The sequence below is a fragment of the Lynx rufus genome, unplaced genomic scaffold (assembly GCF_022079265.1).
Source record: "Lynx rufus isolate CCGP_SWC_20201006 ecotype Redwood Valley unplaced genomic scaffold, mLynRuf1.p SCAF_44, whole genome shotgun sequence".
Classification (NCBI taxonomy): Eukaryota; Metazoa; Chordata; class Mammalia; order Carnivora; family Felidae; genus Lynx; species Lynx rufus.
In genome coordinates this window covers 142,591-161,842 of record NW_025814861.1, presented here as the reverse complement: position 1 = coordinate 161,842, position 19,252 = coordinate 142,591, and the positions used below count along the sequence as shown (strand labels likewise).

General features: G+C 63.0%; 1 protein-coding gene across 3 annotated transcripts in view; it reads right to left on the bottom strand.

Moving 5' to 3' along the window:
• RALGDS (ral guanine nucleotide dissociation stimulator) overlaps positions 1–16,983 on the bottom strand; it is a 45,308-nt gene extending 28,325 nt beyond the window's left edge. Inside the window, exon 1 of one of the 3 annotated variants that reach the window (XM_047098148.1) lies at positions 16,927–16,983. In XM_047098148.1, coding sequence (XP_046954104.1) covers positions 16,927–16,944 — 18 coding nt within the window. In that variant the 5' untranslated portion in view covers positions 16,945–16,983. Of the gene's footprint in view, positions 1–1,451; positions 1,629–2,769; positions 3,020–16,926 lie in introns of those variants that run through there. The other 2 variants (XM_047098146.1, XM_047098149.1) reach the window with 2 other exon arrangements.
• Positions 16,984–19,252: the final 2,269 nt, after the last annotated feature.

Sequence of the window (19,252 nt, the reverse complement as noted above, 5' to 3'; positions counted from 1 at the left end):
CCAGATTTGGGCCGGCCCTCAGTGGAAGAAGACCTTTCACCTCTTTCTGAGCAGGTGACCACCTGTGTTTTGCGGTCTATATTTAGAGCCTGAGGAGGACACGAAGAGGGTGTAGCCTGGCCAGGCTCCTGGGTCATTTCCCGACATCAACGTCACCGTTCCTGGCCTGCCTGGCTCCCGGGTTGGCCCTCTGTGGGCGGGTGAGCACGCACCTTGGCAGGAGGTGACACACCTGGGCTAAGAGCGTAGGCTTAGCCCCACCTCCTCCGTCACTGGGTTCCTGGGAACCTCCAGGGGCCTCCTTCTCGTCCTCCAAGTCCTCCTCCTCCTCCTCAGGGGGAGGGGGTTTCCCACAGGCTGGAGGCCGAGCTCCGGGTTGGTCAGGAGGCGGAAAATGAAGCATCCAAACCTCCCGGAGACCATCCTGGGTGGAAGGGTGTGATATCACTGTCACCCCCAGTCTCTGACCTCACAGGGCGTTACTGTCCCGGGGCAACTAGAACAAAATACATCATCGCCTGGAGCCACGGAAACGGCCCAGGAGGGGCAGGCCGAGGGTTCCAGACCAGCCCGGAGCTTGCTGTGGGGCCTCCCGGGCCTCCCCAGGAAGTGGGCTCTCGCCGCCCCTGACGCTGACTCCCAGGGTGTCGGGGGGAGGGGGGTCACTCAGAGGAGCACAGGGCAGCCGGCTCACCCTGATAAACAGCACCCACACCGGTGGGAGCCAGGGGCCACTCTGACAACGGTCCCCCACTCCTGGAGAGTTTGGGGCCCACCACCCCCGGGGTCGCTGACCCCTGACACTTCTGAAGGCCACCCAGCCACCCTGCGACGGCTGGAGGTGAAGGGAGGAAGGAGGAAGAGGCAGAAAGAGACACAAGTAGATGGAAATGCAGACAGAGACCGCGGGGGAGGCCGAAACACAGAGAATCACGGAGAGGGGAGCCCTGGGAAAGGAAACGGAGTCGGAGGCCGGGTCCCGACCCTCGCAGAGCCCGCGCACACACGGCCGAGGGGGAGCCCCGTAGGTCTGGGAGACTCTCTCTTGAGATCTGGAGCCTAGAGTTGTGCTCGTCCCTGCTCTGCACCTTCCCGGCCTCAGTTTCTCCATCAGCAGGATGGGGTGATAATAATAACGCCACCACCGGGCCCTCAGGAGAGCGGATGATAAAACAATGCACAGGAGCCCTTGGTAATCTGAGAAGCACAACAGGAACAGGAGACGCTGGACGCACGGCTCAGGGCCGCCCAGGCAGGGGGCGGGGGGACAGGCCGGCCTGGTGGGGCGCACATGGCCACCGCCGAGTGCGCCCCCTCCTCTCAGACACGGATGGCGACGCCCGCTGGCTTCCGGCCAGACTCCTTCAACCAGTTCTGAGGGGGGGGCGGCGGGCCCTGGCCGTGACCCACCCGGCCTCCCGGCAGCGGCCCCGGTTGCCCTGGAGACTCACCTCGGTGGCTGGTGCTGGCACAGGTGCCGGCCAAGGTGCGGGGCTTCGGAGCGCAGCGCGGCGGGCGACGGCCCAGCGCCTGGCAGTCACCACAGAGACACAGGCAAAGAACACCCAGCCCTTCCGCACCCTGGGCGCAGCAGGCCTGGCTTCCCGGGCCATGGCGGCACGGGAGCCAGGCAGGGGCTGGGCTCCCAAGGAGGCCCTCGGCCAGTCTGCCTGGCTGCCCCGGTGGAGTCCAGCACCCGAGTGCCTAGGCCTGGTGTCACCTGCGTGGCTGTCATACCTGCTCCCATGATGGGCAGGGCCAGGAATTCCCGCTTGTCCCAGGCCGTGGGCCAGCCGAGGCTGTGTGGGCAGCTCCAGCCAGATCGGCCCCTCCAGGCTGGGCCCCGCCGTCCCCTCCAAAACCCACCCCAAGGCCCCATCCCCATTCCCCAGAGTTACAACAGTGGCAGGTATAAGTCACCGAGATCAAAACAGGGCTCAGCCAGCGGGGCCACCAGGCAGGTGTGAGCCTGGCCAGGCGGCGTTGGAGGGAGCACAGGACATCCTCACTTACTCAAAGCCACCGCCTCATTCCTGAAGCTTCCCTGCAGCCTGCCCTCAAGCTCCTCGGCTGTGGCCCCCAGATACAAGACTTCACTTTAATGTTTATTTATTTTTGAGAGAGAAAAAGAGAGAGAGAGCGTGAGCAGGGGAGGGGCAGAGAGAGAGGGAGACAGAATCCGAAGCAGGCTCCAATCTGTCAGCACAGAGCCCGACGCGCCGGGGCTCGAACTCAGGAACCACGAGATCATGACCTGAGCCGAAGTCAGTCGCTCAACCAACTGAACCACCCAGGCGCTCCCTACAAGACTTCATTTTAAACTGCAAGATGAACCGAGGGTTGACAAGTATTTACTTTGCCAAGTAGCGTAGAAAAAAAAAAAAAAATACCATCGTTACCATCGTTCCAAAAAAGATGCCACCAAAAATAACTAGGAGACACCATCAGAAAAGAGGGCAGTTATTAAACGAGTGCATCTGGCTTTAAGAAAAGCGCACAACCCTGTGTCCACTTTTCTCATTTTGCTGCAAACCAGCCATCGGAAAGCACTGAACGAGTCCAATACACCCATTTGACGAATGGGGAAACCGAGGCCCGGGGGGAGCAGGGGCTTGCCCGAAATCTCACAGGGAGAATTCAGGACTTGTGTCTGTCTGAAGCTCTGCAGAGCCCACAGATGCTCCTTCCATCAGTGCTCAGAGCCCAGATCCCCAAACCCAGAGGTCCCAGGGCAAAGAGAGAGGTTGAGAGGCGGGGCTGCTTCCTTACCCTGCAGGCCCCTGGCGGGATGGACGTCCTGCCCCTGGCTGCAAGGGGGCTGACAGGGGCTGGGAGCAGAGAGGGCTGCGCAGGGGCTCTGGAGCCGGTCTGCACGCACATCGGGTCCCCTGGCTGTGGTGGGGTGGCGGGGGCCCAGTATGCTGCCCTGACACAGAGCCACACCAGCACTCACTCTGCCTGAGTTTCACATCCTCTTCCGGTGGTTTTGTGAGGCGGGGGACCCGGCTGAGCAAGCAGGCTGCTCGAAGCCCAGGGGCTGAGACCTGGTTCCTGTCCCCGCCTAGCACTGCCTCCCTGTGGGACCTGCATGTTCCTCTTCTCTTTGAGCCTCAGTTTCCTGATCTGTCATGGATGTGGGGGTGGGCGGGGCAGACACAGAGGTTTTCACACCTGAACCCTCCCAACCCCTGCCCCCCTTGCACCTCTTGGCCTCGAGTTCTCATTGCTGGCCTCCAGAGGAAAATTTCTTTCAGGCGCAAAAGAATCCCTGTGAGCACAAGTTAGGAATCCGTTGGGCCGCCTGGGTGGCTCAGTCGTTAACGTGTCCCACTTCGGCTCGGGTCATGATCTCACGGTTGGTGAGTTCGGGCCTCACGTCGGGCTCCGTGCTGACAGCTCAGAGCCTGGAGCCTGCTTCCGATTCTGTGTCTCCCCTCTTCTCTCTGCCCCTCCCCTGCTTGCGCTCTGTCTCTCTCTCTCAAAAATAATAAACATAAAAAAAAATAGGAATCCCTGGGGAGGTGGGCATCCAGGGGTGGGGGGGCCGGGCGGGCATCGGAGAAACAGAGCTGGAAGTCCCAGGTGGAACCTGCCTCCCGTGCCACCCTCGTGCCCACCGTGACCTTTGAGAAACGGCACAGGCGACGGGGCTCTGAATCAGCCAGTGCTGAGACCCCGGGCCAGTGACTTGGCGTCACTTACTGCCTCAGTTTCCTCATCTGAGGATTTGGCAAGACCTCAGCAGGGGCCTGCTGGTGGCCGGCACCCAAGGCGTGTGCATTCTGATCCTCTCCCACAGTCGTAGGCCTGCTCCCGTGCCGGGCTCATAATAAACACCCAAGGGATGTTGGCGGGTGCTGTTGCCTGGCTCCCATCTCCGAGGGCCAGCTCCAAATGGCAATCTGGGGTCTGTCCGGTGCTAGCATGGGCCCCGCAACTGGATCCCAGTGGATAACCCAGGAACGTCTGCTGTCTACAAGCAGCAGAGAGGCCCAGAGCGCCGGTGGAGGCGCCAGGCCCCCGGGAGTCAGTAGAGCTCCAGGGGGCAGACAGCCCTGGGGTGCGCAGGCTGTTCGGAACCTCGGCCGCTCAGCCCCCCGTGCTGCCGGCTGCCCGGCTGTGGGACCTCGGGCGTTGCCTGATGCAGCCTGGCTGTCCTCCATGCATCCCGGCGAGCTCTCCTGAGCCTTTGGGGGCCTTAGCTGAACCGAGGGGGTGGGGAGTGCCTTTCCCGAGACCTGGCCTCCTCATCCCGGTGCTGTGGAAGGAGTCAGTGGAGGGGAAAGTGCTTCCGACTGGGCGAACGTGTTTGGGGGCGGGGGAGAGCTTCAAGAGGCCCTTGGAGGAAGTGGGGGTGGGTGGTGGGAACCACGGGGGTACAGGCTGCCCCTTAGGGGCACCTGTGTGTTAATGCCTCTGATTCCACGAGCATTTACCGAGCCCTTCCCAGGTACCAGGCCCCTTGCAAGGCACCACATCTCCCTTCCGTAGTTCCTGAGTGTCGCACAAGGGTCCCCGTGATCTTCTCCAGCGACCCCCCCGGACATCTCCGGCTACTGCCTTTGGAGCCAGGCGGCCAGGACAGGGCTCACCGGGAAGGCCCAGGCTGGGGAGACCAGCTGCAGGCGAGAAAAAAAAACGGGAGCCCCGGGAAGGCGGGGCAGGGGAGGGGAGGGGCAGGGCGCATCCACCCCTCCTCCCACCCGGGAGGGGGAGAGCAGAGGCGCCTTTGTTCCCTGCCAGTCTGGTGTCACCACATGGTGCGCCATATCACTGTCACTGCCTGGAACGAAAGACCGGCTGCGGAGAGCCAGGGCTCTGGGGGCTGGGGACAGTTAGGGGCACTTCACCTGCACCCCCACCCCTTTGCCACCTTCGGGGGCTGGGCCTCCTGAGGACTGAGGCGCACGCAAGCATTTCCTATGCACGCCCACTGTGCACGGAGCTCTGCGTGAACTCGGCACCCGGGGACACTCACGCCAGCCCTGAGATGCTTGTCCCAGGACCCGAGGTCACGTGACCTGCCAACAGTCCTGTGCTCTGCCCACCACACCAGATGGCTCTGGGTTGACGCACCTGGCCGGCCACACACAAGCCCAGACGCAGCAAAACCCCACTCCCGAGCACACACGCATGCACAGACGCGCCGACGCTCCCCGCCACCCAGACCTAAGCCCTTTGGCAGGGGAGGGACTCCTGGGTGGGCCCCTGCTACATCCCACATCTGGGGGGGTTCCTCTCACGCTTTGCGGGCTCCTGGGGGGCAGGCCCTGGTGGGTGCAAAGCACATTGTTTATAAACATGTGCGGCTGTCGCTAGGAGCTGTGACTCAGAGCCCGAGCGAGCCGTGACTCTTCTCGAAGCTGTTTACTCGGCACAACATCCTGTCCAGGAAGCAGATAGGAGAGGCCTGGCTGGCTTTGGCTCCTCTTTCGGCAGCCTCCTGACCCGACTCGGGGTCCTGCTGGGGGCGCGGGACAGCCCAGTTCCCCTCCCCCTCATCTCCGGGAACCTGCAGCCCCATCATCACACGGTCACTGCCAAATTGCTAGGTCAGAGCCATTGCCAGACTGCTAGGTCAGGTGACGCTGCAGCCTTGCGTGTGAGGGACCAGCCTTCGGAGCCAGGAACAGGGCTCAGAACCAGGGTGCACCTCCTCTGGCTTCCCCTCCCTCTTCAGCTCTGAGAGAGGCCCCTGGCCCGGGACACTGCAAACGCTGCCGCCCTGCAGGCAAAGGCAAAAGCTGGCCTGCACTTAGAAGCCTTGGAGGCCGGAGCGGCTCCTGATGCCTCCTGGGCACCCAGGGCCCAGCCCGGCTCCGCCTTTGTCCCTCCTCCCTCCTCTCTGGGGACAGAGGACTTTTCCACGCAGCCTCTGCGAAACAGACACAGCCGCAGTGATCATCTCTGCCGTAAAACTAAGATCAAGGCCCAGAGAGGGCAAACAACTTGCCCAGGGATGCACAGTGGGTCACTACCAAGGCCAGGTACATACCCTGGCCTGTCTGGCCCCCAAGGCAGCTCAAGTTCCTCCACTCTGTGCCGGGTCAAAGACCACTCGTGGGGCCGCCGGGTCCCTGTCACAGGTGGGTGGTCTGTTCCCTACATGAGGCCCAGCTCGGGATTCTGACTTCAGTTTCCCCCGCCCCTCTGCCCCCCCACCCAGTGTGTAAGCTGGACTCAATGACCCGCCGCCCTAGATGTTTCTACCATTCACTGATGTGCCGCTGTGGATATAACATGTCCCCATATGTGAAGCAGATTTACAGGTGGGCTCGGGGACAGAAGCTTGGAGACCCATCAGATTCGAAGTCACACGGCAGTCTGGCTCTGAGGCTGATACTATTCTCCTGGTGCCCTTCTGTGAGCAGAGGACCCCCCTCCTTTATAGAAAGGCTGAGAGGGGCCAGAGGAAGGCCATGGACGCAAATGGGGCAGCCCTTTCCTCTGCTCCAGGCTGGGGAGACCTGGGGACCCCCTGGAACGGTGGGGCGGAGCTGGGAGGCAGAAAGGCGAGGAGGGCCTCGTACCTTGGCAGCCGAGGCTCAGCCCCGCCCCGCGCAGAACGGTAACCCGGCGGGAGGGAGGGAGGGAGGGAGGTCGCTGGACCTCTCCAGCTGCTGACTCACCCGCCCAGGACTCCCCTGTGCTGCCTGCTTGCCTGCGGCCGGCCCTTTATACCGGCCCACTGAGTCACCCAGGTTGCCAAGAAGCTGAGGATCCGAGAATCCGGGCCCTGCCCCAGCTGCTGCTGCTGGCTTCATGCCTGGCAGGCTCCGGCCCCGCCAAGGGGACCACAAGACCCCCTCTCACGGCAGCCGAGGACACAGCCCCCTGCCCCTCTGGGCCTGCTCCTTGTGCCCGTCTTGCCAACGAGCCCAACGTCTAGCTTTAAGGGTCAGAGTGGCAGCCACGAGCCGGGGGCCCTGGGTAGACGGAATCCAGGTTCAAACCCGCAGCCTGTCACGTGCTGAGACTTGTCCGGCCCTGCACGAGGAGACGGCTTCTGTCTCCAACGGATGGGGGCGCTTGGGAAGAGGGCCTGGCATAGGCCCCGCGGTCAAAAAAAACATTACCCCAGGTTGGCCCGGGACGTGCCAAGTCAGGGACAACTGATACTTCATAAGATGCCACAGAAAGTCCTCCTAGCAGAGTCCAGCTGCCGTAAAAATCTCCAAACAAGTCCACTCCACCCCACGTCCCCGAGGACCAGCAGTAGTTTCGAGGACATCATCGCAGACCCGCCCTGGGGAGTCTACAGGGCACCTGCCAGGGAGGGACCAGGCCATGTGCAAGTGCCAAAAACACACGAGGGAACCAAACGGGTCAAAGTCACCTTCTGGTCGGGGGTACGAGAAGTAAAATACGGCGTTGGGGGGCGGGTGTGCTGGAGAAGCAAAACTAGAAGAGGGTTAAGAGGGGTGGAGCGTCGCCGCAGCCTTTGATAGGGTGGGGGAGCCAGGAAGTACCCTGTGGGGGAAGACTCACAGAACAATTCATCCACTGTGGGGTAGCTTCATACCCCCTCTCCCACCCGGCCCCCGGGCTCCCAGCTCTTCATACCCAAGTGCCCAGAAGGACGCCTGGCCCGTGGTGCTTTCTCGTAACTGCCAACAGGTAGGCGGGTGGCCATGCCACTCACGTGTGCACACGCCAGCCCTGGGCGTCCCACGTGTTTTCAGTTCTTCCCTCTTTTTAACCCTGGAAGGGGCGTAAGCCCTGGGAAGGGCAGGGACTCTGTCCCCGCGGACGTACCAATGCCTAGGGCAGCTCCAGGCACCCGGTGGGCTCTCAGCAAACACTTGGATGGTCCACCCAGTCTCTCCAGTGTCAAGTTCCTGGACTGGAAAAATCTTCAGGGTTCAGGGCCAAAGGGTTCCTTGTGGGGAGACCGCCAGAAAACCTTCCTGGAGGAGCCAGCAGGGCTGGAGAGGAGCCCGAGGGATGTCAAAGAGCACAGGAAGGGCAAGGCCCTCTCTGCCAGCCTGTCATGACAGCGCCTTCCGGAGAGCGAGGCTGGAGGCGAGCCAGGCTTTCTGGGAAGCAGGAGCCAGGAGGTTCCCAGAAGCCAGCCTGCCGTGGGGTGTCAGGGCGGGGAGGCAGGCAGTCGGCTCAGCTCTGGTTCAACCTGGGGTTTGTTTCTCCTTCCGCAATTCCTGGGGAATGGGTCTCCGCTGATCGGGTAAGTAGAGGTTTGGCTTGCGCTAAGGAGCCTCTCCCTGAAGTACAGGCAGGGCTTGCTAAAGGTTGGGTGGGTGGGGGGAGCGGAGCCCACAGGCCGCTGTGCCCGGCAGGGCCTGGTCACTTGGGGCCTCAGGGCCAGGGGAGTTGGGACAAACGGGCCGTTGTGGTGAGGAGGGTGCCCGCCGTGCCAGGGACACTGTGTGCCCGGTGCCGCCACCCGCCTGCTGTCTGCATGCGGGGGCCCAGGGCCTGGGAAGCAGGGCTACCCTTTCAGAGGGGGGCCTCCTGAGCTGCCCTGGCCTCTGGAAGGGACCCGGGGCTCCAGCTGGCTGCCGGGAGGTGCGGGGGGGGGGGGTGTGTGTGCTGGTGCCTTTCCCACAGTCTTCCGGCAAGGAAGTTTCCGCAGGTGCGGAGGGGGCAGGAGAGGATGGGGGCAATGCCTTGGGTTCCCAGGGCCTTGGGGCTGACAGCTTCGGAGACACAGCCTGTGTCCCAGCCTCCTCCTGCCACCCACGGTCCCTCTGCCAGTCCCAGGACTTGGCTCCTTCCTTGGTTTCTCCTCCTTGGCAAGGTTCCAGGGCCTCTCCTCCCTGCTTCCACCTGCTCGTACATGGGATATGTGCTGAGCTCTGCAAGGCACCGGGTGGACCCCCCCCCCCCCCCCCCCGCCGGGCACCCGCCAAGAGCGGTGCAGATCTCCGGCCGCCAGCAGGCAACAGAGCGGCTCTGTGCGCCGGGCACAGGGCTGAGTACTTTAAAGCCACCCAGCCTTGTAAGCTTTTGTACATCTATTAACCCCTTTAACAGATGAAGCACGTGGGGCGCCTGGTGGCTCAGTCGGTTAAGCATCCGACTCTTGATTTCAGCTCAGGTCATGGTCTCAAAGTTGGTGAGACCGAGCCCTGTATCGGGCTCTGCGCTGGTAGCACTGAGCCTGCTTGGGATTCTCTCCCCCGTTCCTCTCTGTCTCTCAAAATAAACTTAAAACAAACAAACAAACAAAAACCATGAGAAACGGACACTGAGAAGTTGAGGGGGTAGGAACACTCGGGGTTCCTCATGGTCAAGACCTGGGGGGGCTGGCGCCTTGAAAATGCAAGATGCAAACACACACGCGCTTGCGCGCGCGGATGCACAAACACACGCGTGAACTCGTGCCGCACACGCACCCCCGTAACCAGTCATGTTACCACACGAGCCCCCTCACACACGTGTTCACTCAGCCACCCCTGGGCTTGTCGTGCACACCGGGGGCACACGACGAGGCACGTGGATACAGATGCACTCAAATGTGCCGGCACCCAAAGGCATGGGGCTCCTCCCAAGTCACGTGCACCCACGCTCCCACGCGCAGGTGCAGGACCGCACAGACAACCCCAGAAGCCCCCGCGCATCTGCCAGCCAGTGACGGCCACCTGGTGTCCCCAGACCCTGAGCGTGTGCCCTCGGGGCCCACCCCGCACCTGCTTCCGGCTTGGGGAGAAGGGAAGGAGCCCCGTGTGCTGCACAAGGGTCTCCCGGCCCCACGTGGCTGCGAAGAAGATTCCTTGACATAATGGAGAACCACTGTCCCCTGCTGCAGCGAGGGGGGCAGGCGGGGGCAGCTCAGCCTGTCCACACCGGGCACTGCCTGCCTACCTTTCTGCTCCCCGCTTTCGGGAGCCCACAGCTGTCACCTCTCGGGCCGCCCAGGGCCTCAGGCCGGGCGGACTGCCTCACCCTTTTCAACCCTATCAACTAGAGGGCCAAAGGGCACCCCCGGGCAACTTCCTGGTCAGCACACCCCCGCGGGGGCGGGGACCTAGAACTCTGGCCTCAGGGAGGAAGGCGATCCAGGTGGGGCTCACCCTCTGGCCTGGGCAATCTACTCAACTTCTCTGGCCCCCACGCCATCTGCCTTCCTTGGAAGAGACCTTTCCTGTCACCTGCGGAGGGCTTACTGGTGCCAGTACCTGCTTCCCCAGGCACATTCACACACCTTGACGTCCACAGGTGAGGCAGCCAAGGCACAGAGGAGTCAAGGAAAGTACCTGCCGGGGGTCCAGCAAGCCCCAGCCAGGGCTCCCACCCGGCCTTCCCAGACTTCTCTCTCCCCGTTGACCTCCAGACCGACTTGACCTCGCGTGCTGAGAGCAGCGGACAGAGATAACCAGGGCTGGGCTCCTTACGCTCCCGCCTCGGCCCAGCCGCAGTGGCTGCGGCAAGAATCAGGCAGAGAGATTCAGTTCGGGTGGCGGCAGCCCCCAGGGCCCGCACACTCCAGTCCTCCCCACACACGCTCCCCCGCCCAGTTTTGACCCGCACGGTTACAGGGAAAGGAGCTCCTGGAAGGAAGGCCTGCGCCCGCTCGCCCAGATCTCAAGGGAGGGGGGGGGCGGGGCAGGTTTCTGGCCTCAGCCCCTCACTGGCCCGGGCCACGCCCTCCCTACCCCAGCGCGGACCCACAGGGCAGGTGGGCACACTTGGAACCTCAGGCGGGGTCCAGAGAAGATGGCTTGTGCCTTCCCCAAGGGAGCCCACTCCGGATCCCAACCTAGAAAAGGGGGGGGGGGGAGAACCCGAGGTGGAGCGCGCCCGCCTCAGTCGTGGGGGCGGGGCAGCGCTCGGGCCTCTGGGCTCCCGCCACCTTGCGGCCCCTGCCCCTCCTCCCCCGGCAGCCCGCGGGGCTGGGGCTCACCTCGTCCGCCCGCACGCTCGGCGGGACCACCAGCATGAACGCGGGCAGGGGCCGCACCCCGCCTGGGGCCGAGGGCTGGAGCGCGCCGCCCGCGGTCGCCGGGCGCCCGGCTCGCAGCGTCCCGCCCCGCTCCGGGCACCGTCGTCGCCACCCGGGCCCGGGCCATTGTCTGCGCCGCCCTCGCCCCGCCCCCTCCTCCCGCCGCGCACGAGTGAGGGGCGGCGGGGCACAGCGGGCAGAGGCGCGGGAGCCACGGGAGCCACCGCCCCCGCGCCGAACGTGCGTGCCGGGCACTGGGCAGAGGAGGCCACCACGCCTCCTCCCAACGCCAGAGGTGGGCACGCCCCCTCCCCTTTGGGAGGCCAGGGAGGCTCAGACGGTGGGATTATAGTCGAAGGTCACAGAATGAGTTGAATGGTCAAGGTCAGACCAGAATCCAGGCTCCCTGAGGGCACCCGGGACCCCTCACCAACGAGACCACCCATCACCGCCCTCCCCAGGGGGCACCTGGGCTTCACGACCTTCCCAGCTCCCAAATCTACGACCCACCCCAGGGCAGTCTGGCCCTCAGAGGCCCTCTCTCCTCCATCCCAAGGCATGGCAGGGGCTCCGGGGCTTTGCGCCCTTCCTGCTGGACACAGCCCCGGCCGGTGCGCTCACTGGTAGGTACAGGGTCAGCACCCACGAGGGAAAGCAGCCCCTAACAGCCCGCAGGGCCAGACTTCCTTCCATTCCCATATTTTGCTCACAGCTGGAGGAAAAGCAAGGGGTTTGGTGCCCATTCTAGGACATTCAGTAACAAGCACTGTGCTGGGATATAGACACAGGTTCCATTTCCAAAGCCAATGGCCTTAACCGTGAGGCCGCCTGCCTCCCCCCAGCACCCTGATGGAATCAGGCCAGTGGATGAGCAAGCCCAGAGGCCCCTCCCTGCCCCACCCCCAAAGCCCCAGTAGATGACATGATTTACAGGGTAGCGTTCGTGCACTGAATGGTGAACACACAGGCACAGGGGAAGAAGGGGCCACAGATGGGGAAACTGAGGCTGGTGAGATGGGACCTGCCAAGGTCACAAAGCTAGTCTCAGCTGGCTCAGACCAGAACCACAGCCCCCTATTCCAGGGGCTCTACCCACCCCACCCTCCCAGCCACACCTCCCTGCCGCTGCACCACCCCGTCCCCAGGCCCAGGTCACCCGTGGCCGCAGTGGGTACAAAGTACAGGGCACCAAGCCCAGCTCCCCTTACTCTGGCTGGCGCCTGGCCCCATCTACGGTGCTCTCTGACCCTACATTTTCTGACGTTGTGCCACCATCAACTGTCACTCAGGTATCCAGGAAATAGCCTCTGTTGCTAGGGGACCGGCCTGATACAGGGTGGCCGGCTGGCAGGGCGGAGCTACAGGGAGGGAGGAACAGACCAGGGTTTCCCTCAGGAAGATCCAGGGTGGGGGCTGCTGGGCGGGGGCGGGGTGGACCAGACTCCACAGCTAGCGTCTACACACAGGCCAACGGAAAGCCCCAGCCCTGAGCCTTCCCGCAGGCAAGTATTTTGGGGGCCTGTAGTTGCCAAGCAACCCCTCTAGGTTACCATGGGAACTCTCCCTCCTTCTGGGGCTTGTCATTTTTAGGGGGATGCCCTCTCTTTTCCACCTCCTCACCCTGGCTTGGCCGCCCTGGAGGGAGATATCCAGGCTCTCTAAGCTCATTCCCCAGCCCCCACGGAGACACAGCCGGCAGTGACCCTAAGTGAAGAATCTGAGCATCAAACACCCAGAACTCCGAGAAAATGCAGAGCCCAGAGCCCAAGGCCTTCATTAGAGCGAGGGGAGGGGGCGTGGGGGCTGAGGAGGAGGAAGGGGCTCATTAACTCTGTTTATGTCTCCACTCCCACTGTTAACCATCACCTTGGGGCCTGCCCAGCCCAGACTTCGGAAGCTTATCGTAATTGCAAGGAATTTGGTCCCAGCACCTACGCCCAGCCCCTCCCAGGCGGGTCTGCACGCAGGGACACGTCCCCACCAGCCCTGCCACTACCTAGTCGGGGAGCCCGTTCACCTTCCAGTGCCTTAGTTTCCCCTGCTGTAAATGAAGATGGCTGTGGTACCTATCTTGTGGATACAATGAGACAGTTCAGGCCAAGGCCAGGGCCAGGGCGGTGGGGGGAGGTGATGTGTGTGTGTGTGTGTGTGGGGTGGCGTCCATACCACCCAGCAGCAGTGTGGGACGGTCCGGGGGTTATTCTGCAGAGCACAGTCCAATGGCTGGTGTGCAGGTCCCCGGGGTCCCAATGCCTTCTCCCAGGATCTGCGGTCGGTCCTACACCCCTTTTCCTGTATTTCTTCTCTACGGTCTCATCCTCCCAGAGTGAAGCCCAGGCACGATGCTCAGAGGCCCTTGGGTAAGTACCTCTCGTAGAAATCAGCGAATGACCCACTGTCGAGGGCTGGCGACTTGAGCCTTGTGGGACCCAGAAGTGCCCAGGGGGCCACAGTAAGAAATGGCCTCTCTTCTGGGGCCAGGCCACCCTGGGCACTTTGCTTCATTTCACTGATGCCCCTAGGAGCCTACTCGCCCGTGGGGAGTCCAGGGCCCCTGTTCCTCAGCCCCAGATGGCCCTCTCCGGTTTGTATGAGGACAGGGCAGAACCCCAGCAGGTGGGCAGTGGGGGGACCCTTTGGGCAGGGTCTCTGGGGACAGGGACCCCTCAATCTCGACAGCCCACCCATCCAGACGGCTGCCTTCTGCGTGCTCCTCAGACACAGCCGCCCTGCCCTTCGGTAACGGTAACGGGGGAGCTGCCCAGAAACCACAGAACGTAATCATAGCTGCAGGGCCCTTGAAAAATGGCTGAGAAGGGCCGGCTCAACTCGCAGGTGTAGGAGGAAACGCAGACTCTTGACCTCGGAAGGACTGTTCCTGCTAGGTTCCCTGGCCTCCTGTCCAAGGTGTCACCGGCTCACCATCCCGTGGCCCCACCTTGTTTGATTTTGATGGTACGTGTCACCCCTGAAATGACGGTGCTTCTGGTGTTTACAGTTGAGTGTTGTCTCCTCGCAACTGAGAGGTGAGATCTTTGCTCTAGCGCCACTCCAAGCCTCCGAGCCCTGCTAGGGCGGCAGTAAGGAGGTCACAGCGCCACCTGCTGTTGGTGACAGCACACCCTCAGGCTCCCCTCACACCCACAAACTGGGGGCAGAGTCCCCGAGACCTCCGCAGACACCAACTGTGCCCCCTATCCCCGTGGGCACCTGGGTACCTGACCTTCGGAGGGGGAGGGAGAATCACTCCAACGCCCCTTGTTGTGGGTTGAACTGTGTCCCCAAGAAGCTATGCTGAAGTCCTAACCCAGCACCTGTGCATAAACCTTACTTGGAAAGAGGGTCTTTGCCTATGTCATCAAGTTAAGATGAGGGCACGCCGGATCTGGGTGGGCCCTAATCAAACGACCGGTGTCCTTACACAAGCAGGGGATAACCGGACACAGACACGCGGAGAAGGCCGTGTGAAATGGACGCAGGGTTCGGAGCAATGCATCCCTGAGTCGAGGAACACTACAGCTTGCTGGAGCCACCAGAAGCTGGAAGAGGTAGGAAGGATCCCCTCCTAGAGCTTTCAGACAGAGCACGGAACTGCCGACTCAAAGTCCTGCTGATTCTGGACTTCTGGCCTTCAGAACTGACAGAGAATACATTTCTGTTGTTTTGAGCCACCCAGCTTGTGGTCCTTTGTGACAGTGGCAACAAAAAATGAATATCACCCCTCCCCCAGGAGCATCTCCCACCGCTGCTACCCTAGCCAAGTGCAGGCAAGCCAGTGTCCCAGGCAGAGCCCCAGGAACCTGATGGAATGCAGGAGGTGACCTAGGCAGCGAGGACAGAGTGCATGTGAGCACACAATAGACAGAGCCCCAATTATCACCCTCATCTTCAGCCTCCCTGCCTTGAATCAATCCTGACCACAGGACACTTCCTTCTGGAATATCTCTCTGCCCACACCCGTTGCCCAGATGAATCCTGCCAAGAGCATGTGCATGGTCGCGGTCTTGGAGGCAGACCCTGCCCCAGTCGAGCCTCAGCTGAGCCTGCAGCCCTGGCCTCCTGGGTGACCGTGGGGCTGAGGCTCCCAGCCGAGCCGAGCCGGGAGACTGGCACAGAAAGTGTGAGGTGGTCCAAGTAAGGTGAATGTGTCCCCCAGCACAGACAACAGTCCATCCTCCAGGCTGGGGGCCCGGGCCCGCCTTCCTCCCTCCCGAGCTCTCTCTCCGGCCACAGTGGCTCCTCTCAGCTCCTCTCCGGACAAACCCTCTGTGTTTCCGAGTCTCTGCAGCTTTGCTCGTCCCCGCAGCACACTGCTTGCAGACGTGTGCGGGACTGGCTCCTCTTGTCCTTCTGGGTCCCAGCATCAGGGCCACCCTGGAGGCCTGTGAGACCCCAACCAGGGGCCCCTGGCCGCCCTCCTTCACCCTGCTTCATTTCCCGACAGTGTTGGTCTTTCCTTTCACACGGATTCGCTCTTGTGCCTTGACCCACCTCCCCCTCTGGGCTGTGAGCTCCTGGAGGGCTGGGACCTCGCGGGACCTTTGACTCCAGCCCCCAGGCCCAACACATCCCCTGCTCAGGGTGAGAGGCACAGGAGCTGAATGCGTCCAGAGAGCATCTCAGAGTCCCTACCTGCCTCTGAGCAGCTCACGCTGTGCACATGCAGACTAATAGTAAGAGGTACATGTTGGGTTGGGGGCAGGGGATGCCCAGCTTGACCCCTGAGCGTCCCTTCCCCCTCCAGAGGCTTCACTGAGCACAGTGGACACAGCCTGCCCCCTGGTGGTCAGCACCGGCATGACAGCCCCAGGCAGGGAAACCAGAAAACAAAACACACACCTTTGTTTGGGTGTAGTCAAGGCAGCAGCCCTCCCTGGCCCTAGAGGGGCACAGGGGCAGGACCTGCAGGCTCCAGGGGCGATGTGAGGACTTCAGAAGCCTCCCTTGTCCCCCGTTCCACCTCTCCCATCCCGGTGCCCCGTTCACTCCTAAGGCTTCGTCACCCCAGTCAGGGCACTACCTCTGGAAGCCCTTCCTAATGAGGCCCCGGGGCTCCGACAAGGAGGGTCTTGACCTCGGTCCCCACACCAGGGTCCATGCTCGGCCACGTGCTGCCCACCCAGGTCCTCGGTCCTCCAAGCCCCCAGGCTGCTCTCCGCTCAGAAGGACCTTGAGGGAGGAGAAAGCATTTTCCCAGGACCAGGAGCCTCTTGGGGCAGGGGTGGAGGTCCAGGGCCAGCAGACAAGCCTGTGGGACCCTTGGGACACCACGTCTATGCAGCCCAATTTACACAGGAGTAAGCTGAAGCCTGTCCCATAGCCCCCTCCCACTAGGGGGGTGTCTCCTTCTAGCTCTAGGCGGGTGGCGGACACAAGACCCCAAACCCCGACTTCTCCGGGTGCCCCGGGAAAGTGCCCAGCCCAGGCAGCCCCCTGGGTACCCGGGAGACCCCGCTGGCCATCAGGCTGGCACGTCTCCCCACCCCACGTATGAGCCCTGGTCATGCTGCCAGCACACTGGGCGCCCCTGCCCCGTGGCAGAGCTGCCTCCAGTCCCCTTCTTCTTGCCCCCTTGTCACCTCCCCAGTGTCCACTCCTCCTCTGACCCCATCCCATGGTCCCCATGTGTGAAGTCAATGTGTGTATGTACCTGCGGGCTCGTCGGGATGTCGAGAGGAAAGGGCCCCACATGGTAAGGGGTGGACGGAGTCCCTCAGGATCTTAGGGGCTCTCGTTTTCATTGGAAACCGTATGGGAGGGTGGAGCCGTGGCCCCGGAGCCGGGACCCTCCCTTCTCCTCTGGACTCTGCTCACCTCACGGCTCCGGGCAAGTCCCCGCCTCTCCTGCTCTCAGTTTCCCAGTTGTACCAAGAGGGGTCGGACGCGGAACTGCGTCAGCGCGCGCTCCGCGTGGACCGGGTGCCGTGCACCCTCCTCGCCGGATGGGGTGTGGGCCGGGGACATGTGGTCCTCCTTCCACCCCCGCCGGCCTGGAGGGCGGCCGGGGCCGGGCGGGGGGCACTCACCTGGCAATCTACCATCATCCTCGGCCCTGGCAGCGCATCGCCGGCCCCAGGGCGGGGCCCGGGGCTCGCAGAGGCCGCTCGCCTCGGCCCGCGCGCGGCCCAGGGGGGCGCCCGGCTGCGGGGCTCATGGCGCGGCCTCCCGTCCTCGTCGGGCCCGGGACTCCGCGACCACCGCCGCCCGCGTCGCCGCCGCCGCCGCCGCCGCCGCCCGCGCCGCTCCCATTGTCTGCACCGCCCTGCGCCGCCGGCCGCTCGGGCCCCGCTGCTCGGTTCCGCCCGGGCTCCCGGGCTCCGGCCGGGTGGGCGGGGACAGCCGCGGCCCCGCCCCGCCGCGCCCCGCCCGCCCGCCGCAGGTGTGAGGGGCGGGCCGCGCGCGCGCGCGCGCTCGGGGGCGCGCTCGGCCTCCCTCCCGCCGGCGAGGGTGGGGGGACCCTGCCGAGGCTCCCGGGCCTCTTCCACTGTCGCACGAGCACGGGGCCCGTGCGGGCCCGCGGACAGCGCGTGCACGGGCGCCGCGCCTCGCCGCAGCACAGCGAGGGCTCAGCGCGCGGCGGGTCCCACGCGTCGCTCACGCCCGCTGGGACCTCGTGCCACCCCGAACCCAAGCGGGCGGGGGCCGTCGGGCACTGGGCCGGGTTGGCGCGGAGACCTGGAGACTAGGGAATCTCTGAATACACAGCACTGTCCTTCTGTGCTGGTCCCCACATGTAGCCTGCAGTGGCCAGCTGGGTGCATGGCTGGGCCAGGGGACCTGGAGTCGGCGGTCGACACGGAGCACGGGCAAGAAGGTCAGTGCGCCCCTTCCCCTTCCTCCTCTACGCTTCTTCCCCTAATCTCTCTGGCGGGACCCCGGGACACGCGATGCAGCATAGACCTGGCTGCAGCCCTGGTTGGGGTCAGGGGTGTGGGAGGGGGCCCTCCTCGGGGGTGCCGGAGGGATGGTCCGAGTGTTGCAAAGGACTTCCCTGGGCAATCGGCGATTTCCTCCTCCTTTTTTAAACAACCAAAAAAAGTGTATTTATTTTGAGAGAGAGAGAGAGAGTGCAGGAGGAGGGGCAGAGAGAGGAGAGAAACAGAATCCCAAGCAGGCTCTGCCCTGTTAGCGCCACCCCGTGGTGACAGGGTTGGAACGCACCAACGGTGAGATGGTGACCCCCGCAGAAATCAAGAACGGATGCCTGACTGACTGAGCCTGATTTAACCCAGGCGCCGCATCACCCCTTTTTATACATGAGCAGTGCCTCCAAGGGATCAAGGTCACTTGGCTCTGGGTGACCAAGTCCAGCCGTGAGCACGAACGGGGGGTTCAGAGTCATTTGTCTGCACCCTCACTGAGCCCTGCACTAACCATCACAGGCCTTGTCCTGGGTTAGGGCTCCCCCCTGTGCCTCCAGGTCACTCTTCTGGGGTCGGGGCCACAGACCCCATTTTCAATGAGGCTCTGAGAAGCCACCACAGGAGCTTGTTGGTCACAGGGCTTTGTGTGACATAGCCCCACTGTGGGTTTGAACTCAAGTCAATCTGACCCAAAGGTTGTGGCCTCTGATCCCAGCCTTGGATGTGAGGATGTCCTGGGTGGGAGCCATGGAGAAGGGCACTGGTGGCAAGGGGCTCTGAGGGGCGGGCTTCCTGGGGGAGGAAGGCTCTAGGGAGGCTGGAGTAGGGTGACGGGTGCACACTGGGGAGGGCGTCTGGACCAGTTCATGCAATGCTCTGGATATCAGGTAAGGAGTCGGGGATCATCGCAGGTTGGGGAGGGAAGGGGACACAATTCAGGCAACCTTTTTGTTTTTTTTTTAAGTTTATTTATTTTGAGAGAGCGAGAGAGCGTGTGTGATCAGGGAAGGGCAGAGAGAGCAGGAGAGAGAATCCCAAGCAGTCTCCACGCTGACAGCTTGGGGCTTGAACTCACGAACTGCGAGATCATGCTCTGAGCCAGTATCGGGAGTTGGATGCTTAACGTACTGAGCTACCCAGGCGCCCCCGGGCAGTCTTGTAAGAGCCACAGCATCCTTGATTTGGAGGGAGTTTGGTGGGCGTGTTATTTGGCCCCACTCAAGCATGGATTCCCAAAACCAACCAGGGAGGAGGAGGCTGCCTCAGTTTCCTCCTGTGTAATGGGGGCTCTGGGGGTCATCTGCTGTCTCCTTCCAGGGTGGGGGCATGCTGCTTGGAGGGCCCAGACCTAGCCACGTCTCAGAAGCCACATCTCACCAACTGCCCAAGAGGAGTGGGTGTCCCAGCCATAATCTCATTTGGCCCTCACCCCAGGGCCTCAGATGACCTGTCCGACATCCCACAGGTGCTGTCTCCCCTCCCACAGTCA